We start from the raw sequence: 13,120 nt of genomic DNA on the forward strand, positions 1-13,120 counted from the left end.
TAACATCTTTGTTACACGAATCTTTACTCATATCCTTGATTTTATTCATTGAATTCGTGGAAGTGGAATTGCTGGACCAAAGAGTATTTGAAACATATTACCAATTTGTCTTCTAAGAGTGATTTTACCCATTTAAACTCCCACGCGCAATTTAATAGGATTTCAATGTTGTTGCTGGTGTCGTCAACTGTCAAATGCCGAAGTATACCTTCCGGCCTGACCTCCTGTCCTCCTTCGCGTTTTCCCGCCCACTCCGCACACCCGCCACCCTTAGTACATGCTGGCCCGCCCCTTCCTTATCACGCACCAATTCTGTCCAATCAAAAGCAAACTTCCTCAGTATCGCCGTGCAGTTGGTAAGGTGAAGAGTCCGTCGTGCTCAGGGGCGGGCGGAACGGGCTGACGGACGCGGCTATGGGCCAGTGTGAGCGGCGAGTGGGACGTGCGTGGCGTGCGTGCGTTGACCTGGGAAGCACTGGACCTGTGAGGTGTGCGAACTGGTGGCAGTGAGAGACTCCGGCGGACATGGCTCCCAGCGTGCCAGCGGCAGAACCCGAGTATCCTAAAGGCATCCGGGCCGTGCTGCTGGGGCCTCCCGGGGCCGGTAAAGGGACCCAGGTGAGCGGCAGGACTGGGCTTGGCGGCGGAGCCTGCTGAACTCCAAGGTCAAGGCGGCCGGAGATCTAGAAGCCCTGGACCTGCCCGGAGCGGGCCGGGGACTAAGGCCTGCGGGGAACGCTGGCCGGGGTCTCGGTTCTGGTGGGGCATTTCGGAGAGGGTCCAAATTGGAGGTCGGGGCAGTCTGAGTTAGGATTGGAGTGCCCGAGGGATTCAGTGTTGAAGTGTTGGGTTAGGGAATGGGAGGGCTGATTAATTCCACTAAGGGTCTAGAGACTGGAAAGGTTTGAGGGGTAGAGTGAGCCCTGGGCCGAGGCATCTAGATTACAGGCTGAATGGAGGCAATTAGCTTTATGGCCCAGGTTACCTGCGAGTTGGAGGTGAATTGTCCAGAATCAGGGTTACATTCCAGGCACTGGAGGTCGGGAGATTTTGATAATGATTTATGACTTAGGGGGAGGGGAGCAGAAGCATCTCCAACACGTGGGGCAGAGTGAGAGCTGACATGTGCTGTGTGAGCCAGTTGAATTGAGATGGGAGAAAACCTAAAGCTCTCCCTGTTTGAAAGTTGGGGGTGAATGTGTAGAACTGGTTTATAGCCTGGAGACCCATGAGTCGCAACCTTTGAGTAGTATCCACAATAAGGGTTGGGAGTGCTCATGGGACCTGGCTTGGAGTTAGGACCTGAGGCTACTGAAGGCTAAGCAGCTTGGGATGACTCAAATGATTTTAGATGAAAAGGAACTTGAATTTTTTTTATTTTGTTTTTATTATTTTTGTTTGTTTGTATCTTCCTTCCCTTTGGTTTTTATTTATTTTTTCCTTTTTTTATTTTGTTGTTGTTTATAGGGAACTTGAAATTTTAACTTTATCAATCAACAGGTTAAAAAACAGGCCCAGAAAGGTCAGGTGGCTTTCCCAAATTAGTGAAATGAGTTTCATGAGCCTGAGACCTCAGGAGCCATGGAGTTAGAGTCTGAAGTTACCATCTGCCCTAACAGGCAACAAGGGCCTCACTTGGGATCTGGGCCCCTTCTACATCTGGGACATAATGGGGCCATAGATTAGGGTTGGGATCGATGATCTCATTTCGGATTTGGAAGCCCACAGGTTGGATTATTGATGTCCCCTTCTTGCTTGGGGTCTGGCATTGCCCCTGGGGCCCTAAGCCTCTGGCTCTTGCCTGTTGTTAGGCTTCAAAGAGGGAAGTCTGAGCTCCCAAATGAAAGGGAATCTGAGGACTGCCCTGTGCCCGCTTTTCTCTTCCTAGCACTTGCCAAGTTTTAAAAATCTTGGCAAACAGACCATCTTACTCATTCTTGGTACCCCTTGTGGCACCTAGCACATTACTTGGCCCTTGATGGGGTTAGTGGAAGTGGATGAATGTCGCAGATTAATGTGGGTGATAAAGAAAGAAGTTCTGGAACACTCCGTTCATTCCTGTGACCTGGGCACTAGGTCAGAAAAGACAACTTTCTTTTCTTTCCACAGACTGAGATGATTCTTTGGAGCTTACCTGTACCTGATCCCTTTATCCTTTATCCTCAGCGTTGTTGACATCTCTTTCCTGTTGCTGCCACACTCATTTATTGGGTAATCTGCAGCTTAGGGAGGTTTAATCTTAGACTCTGCAGACTTTTGCTGTGAGTGATCAAGTATAAACAGTAGCTCAAATGCTTCATTGTTTTTCTTTTTCTTTTTCTTTTTTTTGAGACAGGGTCTCACTCTGTTGCCCAGGTTGGAGCGCAGTGGTGTGAGCTCAAGCAATCCTCCCACCTCACCCTCCCAGGTAGCTGGGAGTACAGGCACATGCCACCATGCCCAGCTAATTTTTAAACAATTTTTTGTAGAGACAGGGTCTTGCTATGTTGCCCAGGCTGGTCTTGAACTCCTGGACACAGGCGATCCTCCTGCCTTGGCCTCCCAAAGTGCAGGGATTATAGGCACAAGCCACTATGCCCTGAGATTTTTTTCTTAACTCATATTGAAGTTAATAATTTCAGTAATTATGGAATGGACAACCTATACTAGTATAGTACTGGGACAAGGGTTTTATAATTTAGCAAGCTATGTAACTTCTGAGCCTCAGTGTTCTTACCTGAAAAATGGGGATAATACCTACCTTGCTCATTCAGCATTTCATGAGCACCTAACATTGGGGATATAAAGCATTGGGCAAGACTGATGAAGTTCTTGCCCTCATCAACTAAACATTCACAATGATACTGGAAAATTATGATATATATGTGTGTGTGTGTGTGTGTGTGTGTGTGTGTATCAAGCACCCACAACCTAGATGACAGCCTGTTATATAGTAGGTACTCAATAAATTTTGACTCCCTTTTATCTTAGTAACACATCTCCCTTCCCCTCCTTCAACTTGGATGTTTCAGTATAAGACATGATTTATTCAGGAAGTTTAGAAGAACATTATACTAATGAGTTGATTGATAAGGGTGCATGATGATGAGAGTTGGTCAGAGAAGGCTTTGTAGAAATAGAGGAGATGTGATTAGAGCTGGGAGTTGAAAGGATAAGATTTACACAAGTCATTTAACCTCTGTACACTTTCCAGAGTTGTAACAATAGGAATACTGGTGATTGTATGTATTTTTGTGGAGTTTAAAAAAAAGTTCAAGCCTGGGCAACATGGCGAAACCCCATCTCTACAAAAAAATGCAAAAATTAGCCAGGCATGGTGGTGCATGCCTGTAGTCCCAGCTATTCAGGAGGCTGAGGTGGGAGGATCACTTGAGCCTTGGAGGCAGAGTTTGTAGTGAGCTGGGATCTCACCATTGCGCTCCAGCCTGGGCAACAGAGTGAGACCTTGTCTCAAAAAAAAAAGATCTTAAATCAGACTTTACAAATGGTAGCCTACAATAACATTTAGCCTGCAGACACATCCCATACACCTTAACTTTTTATTATGAAGAATTTTGAATACACAAAAGAAGACGGGATGGCATAATGAGCCCTTACCCAGCCCCAACCATTAACTGGTGGCCTTCGCTCCTCCAGCCATTCTCCCTTCACAAATTATTATAAAGCACCTCCCAGGCATCATAACATTTCATTTGTAAATAATATTAGTATGTATTGCTAAAAGATAATTTTTTAAAACATAAGCATAATATCCTTTAAAAAATCAACAATTTTTATTCAAATTTTCTTTTGTGTTACCAATGTGATAATTTTGTTTCTTTTATTTATTTATTTTTTTACAGACAAAGTCTTGCTCAGTTGCCCAAGCTGGAGTGTAGTAGCCCAATCATAGCTCACGGTAGCCTTAATCCTCCCACCTCAGCTTCCTGAATAGCTGGGATGACAGGTGCATGCCACCGTGCCTGGCTAACTTTTCTAGTGTTTTAAAGATGGGGGTCCTGCCATGTTGCTCAGGCTGGTCTTGAACTACCGGGCTCCTCCCTCAGCCACCCAAGTAGCTGGGACTACAGGCATGTGCCACTGTGCCCATCCTTCCTTTTAATTTATAAGTTCCCCTTCTCTTTTTTTCCTGGGGTTTTGCCGAAGAAATTGGATTATTTTTCTTTTCTTTTTTTTTTTTTTTTTGAGACAGAGTCTCGCTCTGTTGCCCAGGCTGGAGTGCAGTGGTGTGATCTTGGCTCACTGCAAGCTCTGCTTCCCGGATTCACCCATTCTGCCTCAGTCTCCCGAGTAGCTGGGACTACAGGTGCCTGCCACCACACCCGGCTAATTTTTTGTATCTTTAGTAGAGACGGGGTTTCACTGTGTTAGCCAGGATGGTCTCGATCTCCTGACCTCATGATCCGCCCACCTTGGCCTCCCAAAGTGCTGGGATTATAGCCGTGAGCCATCATGTCCGGCCCCAGAAATTGGATTATTTTTCCTGGGAGTATTATACCATTCTCTGGGAATTTTCAGTTGTATTCCCCTGGTGTACTTAACATCTTCCTCTGCCCTCTCTATTTCCTGTAAATTGGTGGTTTATACTTAATTAGTATATACTTAATTCAATTCAGGTTCAATTTTTTGGCCCAACTACTTCACAGGTGGTGGGTGCTGTGCTCTCCCTGAGGAGGCACATGGTATTTCCTTGTCTCTGGTGTTTATAGTCATGCTGTTCAGTGTCTAGGTTCAGTAATTCGTTATGGATGGTGAAATGGTGGTATTCTAATTATATCGTTCCCTGGTCATTTATTAGCTGAAATATTTCTATAAAGAGAAACTTCCCCTCATCTACTGTTTCGTTACCCCGTGATATGGTTGGTATAGAAAAGTCAGGATAAATGGTTGATTTATTCTCTTTGTCAGCTTTCAAAATAGTAGGTTGACCACAGAGCGTTTTCGGTTATGCAATTTCTCTTAAAAATCCAGAGCTCCAGTTTCTCTTGAGAAACCAGAAGACCTGGCAGTGATGCCTCCATTCCAGTGTGGCAGCAGTCACTTGCAGTTGTGTGGCATTGCTGCTTTGGATGGTCTGTGTGTCTTCCTGTCCCCTGCACGGTCCTCTTCACTGCCCATTGCTTACATTTGACTCATTTCATACAGTTGCGTTGCCTGCTTGGCTCCCACTGGCAGATGTTTGCAATCTTACATGTAAAATCCCTAACCTGGGGTTAGTGCCTAGTGCCTGCTCAGTAATGTTTGTTTTCTTCCTGCTATACTTTGTTATACCTGCGTAACTCAGTATTTTATGTGCTTTATGTTGCATGACTGAAATAATGTTTCCTTTTAAAACTCCTCACTTTTAACTAAAGTAGTTAAATATTTCAAAACTACTCACTTTTGCATCAATGTAATGTTTTAAAACATCTATAATACCTGGGTTTGTTATTTTATTTAAATAACTTTATTTCCTTGCCTCCCTTTTGGGGTTGGATGCTCCTTCGGTGTGGTCAAAACCAAAGGTATGTTTCTTGGTTTTTTTGCCAACCCCTCCTCGTTTCTTCCATGTGTCAAACTTATGCCCAATTCTTCGAGGCCAGGCACGCTTAGGCAGTCTTATGGGTCAGATGCATCAGTTATGTCATTGCAGTGATACTTGCAACATCTCTGAGACCCACACTCTTATTTCCCCTTTTACAGTTGGAGAAACTGAAGTTTGAATGGCTTGTTCTCTAGGCTACATAGCAAGTAATTTACAGAGCTTGCATCTGAATGACTCCAAAGCTCCTGCTCTTTCTGCTGCTATCTACTGCCCCAGGTTAGATTTTTCTCCTACCGTATGCATGTCAGGAGGGTGTAATAATTACAACATAGTCACCCATTGCTCAGTTATGTGACAGACCCCCAAGCTAAAGATTTTACATGTATCATCTGATTTAATCCTATAACACTAGGAGATAGGTCCTTTTTACTGACAGAGAAACTGAGCTCAGAGGCTTTATCTTGCCTCAGGACACACATGTAGTAAGTAGCAAAGGTAGGATTTGAACTCATGTCTGTCTGACTCTTGAGTAGTCATTATTTTACATTGTTGCTGTGTAATCTAGATGAAGAGGCAGAAATGAATATGAATGGAAAAATACAAACAAGTGCAGGGTGCCAGGTGGGAAGCATCAGATGAGTGACTTTGAATGTTGGGTTAGTTCAGGGATAGAACAAGAACTACAATTTGCTGAAGTTCTCCTGTTCATCCTCCTATCCACCCAGTGAGGTTGGTAATGATTTCCTCAGTAAGTTAAGAGACAGCTGAAATGCAAACACAGGTTTCTGTGATTAAAAAAAAAAACAACTTAAGCTATAAGATACCTAGAAAAAGTGAACAGCTTGATTTATTTTACAATGTGAACAGATTTGTGTAGCTTACACCCATTATCAAGAAACAGAATATTGCCAGCACTTTGAAATCCTCCTTGTGCTCCCTTCCAGGAGGATAGCCACTAAGGCTCTTTGGGTTGTTTGTCTTAAAGCCTTATAGTGTCATGGCTAAGAGCTAGGGCTTGGTAATCTGGCCTGTTGCCAGTTCTTTTACTAGCTCTGTGATCTTGGGCAACTTAGCCCCGGAGTTTCATCTGTAAAATGCAGTTAAAAATAGTTCCTACCTCATGGGTTTATTATGTATTATACATACTAAGTACCGTAAAACAATGCATGGAAAACTGCTTGGCATGATGCACATGCTCAAAGTTAGCTAATGTTAATATGAATCCTCAGCGGAAGAAGGGGTAGTTGGGGAGGTGTTTTTGTTTTAGGAGACAGGGTCTCACTCTGTCACTCAGGCTGGAGTGCAATGGCACGGTCATAGTTCATTGAAGCCTCGAACTCTAGGGCTCAAATGGTCCTCCCACCTCAGCCTCCTAAGTAGCTGGACTATAAGTACCTGCCACCATGCCCAGCTAATTAAAAAAAAAAAATGTAGAAATGGGGTCTTGCTGTGTTGCCCGGACTAGTCTCAAACTTTTGGCCTCAAGTGATCCTCCCAAAGTGCTGGGATTACAGATGTGAGCCACTGCTTCCAGCCCAGTTAGGCTTTTGATGGGAGAAATGTACTCAGAAGTGTACTACAGAAAAGGCTTAGACCAATATTGGAGCAGAGAGGGCATTCCTGTGGAGTGAGGAGCTTGTGTTGAGGTCCTTGGAGAGGCATTTATGCCGCGTATTTGGGAACCATGCGTAAGAGCAGTTTGTCTGCAGTGGTGCAGGACGTAAACACAGGGCACTTGTGGAAGTAAGTTGGGAGGGCTTAGCAGGTTTTAGAAGTTGATTGTGGAGGGCAGCTGAGTGCCAGGCTAAGATATTTGGACTCTTCCTCTATTGTACCACAGAGATGTTGAAGGCTTCGGAATGTGTATGTTTTGGAGGGTAGGTAGCATATCCAACAGTGTTTTAAGATATGATTCTAGCTGCATGTGTAGGAACATTGACAGCAGGAGTGACAAAGACTGGAGGCACAAAGGTAATTGTGCCAGGCACAGTGATATGCGCCCATAGTCCCAACTACTCCGGAAGCTGTGGTGGGAGGATTGCTTGGGCACAGGAGTTTGGGGCTATAGTGTGCTATGCTGATCAGGTGTCTGCACTAAATTCAGCATCAGGCCAGGCACTGTGGCTTGTGCCTATAATTCCAGCACTTTGAGAGGCTGAGGTAGGCAGCTCGCTTGAGCTCAGGAGTTGGAGACCAGCCTGGGCAACATGACGAAACCCCATCTCTACAAAAAATACAATAATTAGCCGGGCATGGTACTGCATGCCTGAGTCCCAGCTACCTGGGAGACTAAGGCAGGAAGATTGCTTGAGCCCGGGAGTTTGAGGCCACAGTGAACTATGAACATGTCACTGCACTCCAGCCTGGGCAATAGAGTGAGACCCTATCTCAAAAAAAAAAAAAAAAAAGTTCAACATCAATATGGTGACCTCCCAGGAGCAGGAGACCACTAGGTTGCCTAAGGAGAGGTAAATCGGCCCAGGTCAGAAAAAGAGCAGGCCAAAATTCCCATGCCGATGTGTAGTGGGCTAACACTTGTGAAGCCACTGTGCTCCACCCTGGGCAACATTGCAAGACCTCATTTCTAAAAAAAACATAAGAAGAAGATGATGGTTACAAGGTGAGAAGACTGGTGAATTTGGGATTAAACCAAATCTCTAGGACTGATAGTTTCCCTTTATTTCCTAGTTGTCAGGCCCTATGCTGGATGTCTTTGCATACGTAATCTTATTAAATCCCCACAACAGTTCAGCAGATAGACACTGTTTTCTGTTCTATGGATAAAGAAAACGAGACCTTAGAAAAGGTAATGTAATTTGTTCAGGATGACACAGTGAATAAACGGTAGAGCCCGTTTCCTAACCCAGATCTGTACCACTACAAAACCCAGTCTCTGCCACTACATCAGGGCTTCACATACTGTATCCATCAGAACCTGAGGTGCTGCTTGAGAGCCACTCAATCATAAACTTTAAAGGTGGGCCTAGGAAATGCCCTAGATGATTGATAATACACTGAAATTTGAGAACCACTCAGCCCACCATGCTGTCTCTCTAGTGGTTTTAGCATTCCCATTAATTACCCCAGAGTCCTCCACCCCACACAGAGTTTTCATAGAGGTGATGAGCCTGTTTCTTGGGCTCAGCAACAGTTTTTGGCTGACAGCAACAGACTATGACTGAGTGTGGGCTTCAGACCCCTGCTCTTCAAAGTGTAGTTTAGAGCCCAGCCACTCATCCAGGCCGGGAAGCTTGCTTAAAATGCAGGTACTTAGGCCCTACCCTATTGAACTAGAATCTGTATTTTTTTTTTTCTTGAGACGGAGTTTCACTCTCGTTGCCCAGGCTGGAGTGTAGCGGCACGATCTCAATCTCAGCTCACCACAACCTCTGCCTCCCAGGTTTAAGCAATTCTTCTGCCTCTGCCTCCCTAGTAACTGGGATTATAGGCATGTGCCACCACGCCCAGCTAATGTTGTATTTTCAGTAGAGACGGGGTTTCTCCATGTTGGTCATGCTGGTCTTGAACTCCCGACCTCAGATGATCCGCCTGCTTCGGCCTCCTAGAGTGCTGGGATTACAGGCGTGAGCCACCGCGCCCAGCCGGAATCTGCATTTTAACAGCATTCCTCCAGTGATTTAGAGTCTGCGAATGGCTGCTCTAAAGCATAAGTTTGAAGTGTGAGGGGACTATAATAAAGTTATTTCATTAGGTTTCTGCAGCCTGTAAATAAAGACTAATGCAAAGAAGAAAGACCATGGAAGGAACCCTTTTATTTATTGAATGCCTGCTGCGTGTCTGATGTTTTTGGTACTTTATTTCATTTATCTTCATAAGAACCCTGTGAAGTAGTCATTATCCCCATTAAACTGATGAGGAAACTGACACTCTGCGAAGTTAAGTACTTAGCCCAAGATCACACAGCTACTGAGTGCCTTAGCTAGGAATCAAGTGTAAATCTGTCTGACTTCAAAACCCATGCGTGCTCTTTACAGCCTACCACATTGACTCCCAGGCAGCCAGCAGGAAATGAAGGAATTCGTTTTCTTTTTTTCTTTTTTCTTTTTTTTGAGATGGAGTCTTGCTCTGTCACCCAGGCTGGAGTACAGTGGCACGATCTCAGCTCACTGCAACCTCCACCTCGCGGGTTCAAGCAGTTCTCTGCCACAGCCTCCTGAGTAGCTGGGATTACAAGCCCCCACCACCACGCCTGGCTAATTTTTGTATTTTTAGTAGAGACGGGGTTTCACCATCTTGGCCAGGCTGGTCTTGAAGTCTTGAACTCCTGACCTCGTGATCCACCCGCCTTAGCCTCCCAAAGTTCTGGGATTACAGGCGTGAGCCACCGTACCCAGCCAAGAATTAGTTTTCTTCCCTATTGGTGTGTGTTCTTTCATCTAGCTGTAGAATCCAATCACCTGGAACAGTGCATAAGAGTCCTGCAGTTTGGGAGTGATAAAAATAGAACAGGTTCTGTGCTAACAGCTCTTCTCTGTGGTGTTTTGGTCAGCCTTTCCACTTGAGCAAGCCTGACCTCCAAATTGTTTACCCAGGTTAATTTCAACAGCAATGAGAAAGATTGGCAGAAAGCACTCTCTAGATGTATGGCCACAGTGCCAGCCTGGTTTTTCATTGTCAGGGCTCCTGACATTCACTGGTTTTGCAAAGTACGGAATTTTGGTTTTTTGGGTTTGTTTGTTTGTTTGAGACGTAGTCTTGCTTCTTCGCCCGGGCTGGATCTCGGCTCGCCGCAACTTCCACCTTCTGGGTTCAAGCAATTCTCCTGCCTCAGCCTCCCAAGTAGCTGGGATTACAGGCACGTGCCAGCACGCCCAGCTAATTTTTGTATTTTTAGTAGAGATGGGGTTTCACCATGTTGGCCAGACTAGTCTCGAACTCCTGACTTCAGGTGATCCACCCGCCTCGGCCTCCCAAAGTGCTGGGATTACAGGTGTGAGCCACTGCGCCCAACCCAGAGTACAGAGTTTTTTTTGTTGCTGTTTTTTTGTTTTTTTGTGAGATGGAGTCTTGCTCTGTCTCCAGGCTGGAGTGCAATGGTGCAGTCTCAGCTCACTGCAACCTCCAACTCCTGGGTTCAAGCGATTCTCCTGCCTCAGCCTCCTGAGTAGCTGGGACTACAGGCATGCGCCACCATGCCCAGCTAATTTTTTTATATTTTAGTAGAGACGGGGTTTCACCATGTTGGCCAGGATGGTCTCAATCTCCTGACCTTGTGATCCACCTGCCTTGGCCTCCCAAAGTGCTGGGATTACAGGCGTGAGCCACTGCACCCGGCCAAGTACAGTTTTTAATGCCTTCTCACTAGATTCCATTTTGCTATGAAGTCATTTCATTGCTTTAACTGAATTGGTCCATGAATCACAAACCAGCCCTATCTATGTACCTTTTATTGTGTGCACCTAAGCATGCACCTAAGAAAACTCCCAATTACATAAAAATTAGCCAGGCATGTGGCGTGTGCCTGCAATCCCAGCTACTGGGAGGCTGAGGCAGGAGAATCACCTGAGCCCAGGGAGTTCGTGGCTGCAGTGAGCCGTGATCGTGCCACTGCACTCCAGCCTGGGTGATAGAGTGAGACTCTGTCTGAAAAAAAAAAGAAAGAAAGAAAAGAAAACTCCCAGTGAACTGATTTGTTGGAATCGGGATCTAAACCTACTTAGTTTATAAAACAATTGAACGGAAAAAGCTAAAATTGAGCTCCTTGAACTGATTATATTCCTTGTAAATTCTGCATTCTTTTTTTCCCACTGCAAAGCCAGTGTTGAGCTGTCTAGGGTCTCTTCCTGTTCTAATTCTGCATTCTCATGTATAATTCACCAAATATAAGCTCTTTAAGTACATAGTCTATGCCTTTTATTCATCTGTTTCCCAGGCTCCCGGCAGGGTTCTTGGGAAAGGCATTAGTAAATGTTTTCTTTTTGTATGAATGAATATAGGATTAGGACAGGGGTTATGGTAACAGCCAGTGCCCACTGAGCGCTTACTATATGCCAGGGTCTGCATATACTGAATTCTGTATAATCTTCTCATCAACCCAGTGATACAGATACTATTACCATCTCCATTTTACTTAGAGGAAATTTGAAACCTAGAAAGGTGAAGTGACATCTTAAGTCAATTTTACGTAATGGTTAGTGGACCTGGAGTCTGCAAACCAGCAGTTTAACTCTCAAGCCTGTGCTCTTGACCAAAACACTATAATGCCTCCTAAAACTAGTATGTAAGTGCTTATTATTTGCCAAGTGCTCTTTGTGTATATCTCAGCTAATCCTCACAGCTATCTTCTGAGATGGAGCCTTTTTTGCCTTCATTTTAAACAGATAAGGAAACTGAAAAGTGAGGTGGCCACCATAATACAGCTACTTAGTGACAGGGAAGGAGGAAAACCCAGTTCTGCCTGGGGGCAAACTGCTCCTAGTTGCCTCCCTGACCCAGTAGCTGTAGTACATGACAATTGTACATTCATCCCTTTGGCAAATGTTTATTCAGCACATGTTATGTGCCAGGCGTTGTACCAAGTGCATTATATACATGATCTCATTTAAACCTCACAGCAACCATGTGAAGTGTTGGTACTATTTTTATTCTCTCTTTTTTTTTTTTTTTTGAGATGAAGTCTCACTGTCACCCAGGCTGGAGCTGGAGTGCTGTGGTGCAATCTCAGCTCACTGCAGCCTCTGCCTACCAGATTCAAATAATTCTCCTACCTCAGCCTCCTGAGTAGCTGCAATTCCAGGCAAGCGCCACCACACCCAGCTAATTTTTGTATTTTTAGTAGAGACGGGGTTTCCCCATGTTGGTCAGGCTGGTCTCGAACTTCCGACCTCGTGATCCGCCCACCTCAGCCTCCCAAAGTGCTGGGGTTACAGGCGTGAGCCACCATGCCCAGCAAGTCTTCCCATTTATAATGGGGAAACTGAAACTTATGTGTCACTAGTGTGTTGAGTGGAAATAGTGATAATTAATATTTATGACTCCTTCCTGTGTGCTAGTTGTACTGTTTTAAGTGCTTTACATATATTATTTCATGTAATTCTTACCATAACCCTATAATCAGTATATGTTAGAATGTAATATAAGGTACTTTTATCCCCATTACAGGTAAGGAAGTAGGCATTTGCCCATGTTTACATAGCCAGTAAGTGGCAGGGCCAGGTTCACACCTAGGCAGTCTGACTCCACAGCCTGTAATGTAATTGAATCTTGGTTTTTGTCTTCCTCTCCGTAGGCACCCAGATTGGCTGAAAACTTCTGTGTCTGCCATTTAGCTACTGGGGACATGCTGAGGGCCATGGTGGCTTCTGGCTCAGAGCTAGGAAAAAAGCTGAAGGCAACTATGGATGCTGGGAAACTGGTAGGTTTGGTGGTACCAATGAGTGTTGATATTCCTCAGAATCTAGATCTGCACTGTCCAATATGGTAGCCACCAGCCACAGGTGGCTATTTAGATTAATTTAATTAATGTAAAAATCAGTTCCTCAGTTGCACTAGCCATATTTCAAGTATTTACCAGCCAACGCTGATACAGAACTTTCCATCATCAAACAAAATTCTGTTGAACAACCATGTGCTAGA

At 44.8% G+C, this 13,120-nt stretch overlaps 1 protein-coding gene across 4 annotated transcripts in view; it reads left to right on the forward strand.

Moving 5' to 3' along the window:
• The first annotated feature begins 404 nt into the window (after nucleotides 1-404).
• The window catches only part of AK2 (adenylate kinase 2), a 28,016-nt gene continuing 15,300 nt past the window's right edge, over nucleotides 405-13,120 (forward strand). Inside the window, exons 1-3 of one of the 4 annotated variants that reach the window (XM_034960642.3) lie at nucleotides 588-618; nucleotides 5,683-5,800; nucleotides 12,774-12,899. In XM_034960642.3, coding sequence (XP_034816533.1) covers nucleotides 12,825-12,899 — 75 coding nt within the window. In that variant the 5' untranslated portion in view covers nucleotides 588-618; nucleotides 5,683-5,800; nucleotides 12,774-12,824. Of the gene's footprint in view, nucleotides 619-5,682; nucleotides 5,801-12,773; nucleotides 12,900-13,120 lie in introns of all 4 variants that reach the window. The other 3 variants (XM_024928845.4, XM_003812539.6, XM_034960627.3) reach the window with 3 other exon arrangements.

This window comes from Pan paniscus, chromosome 1 (assembly GCF_029289425.2).
Source record: "Pan paniscus chromosome 1, NHGRI_mPanPan1-v2.0_pri, whole genome shotgun sequence".
NCBI lineage: Eukaryota > Metazoa > Chordata > Mammalia > Primates > Hominidae > Pan > Pan paniscus.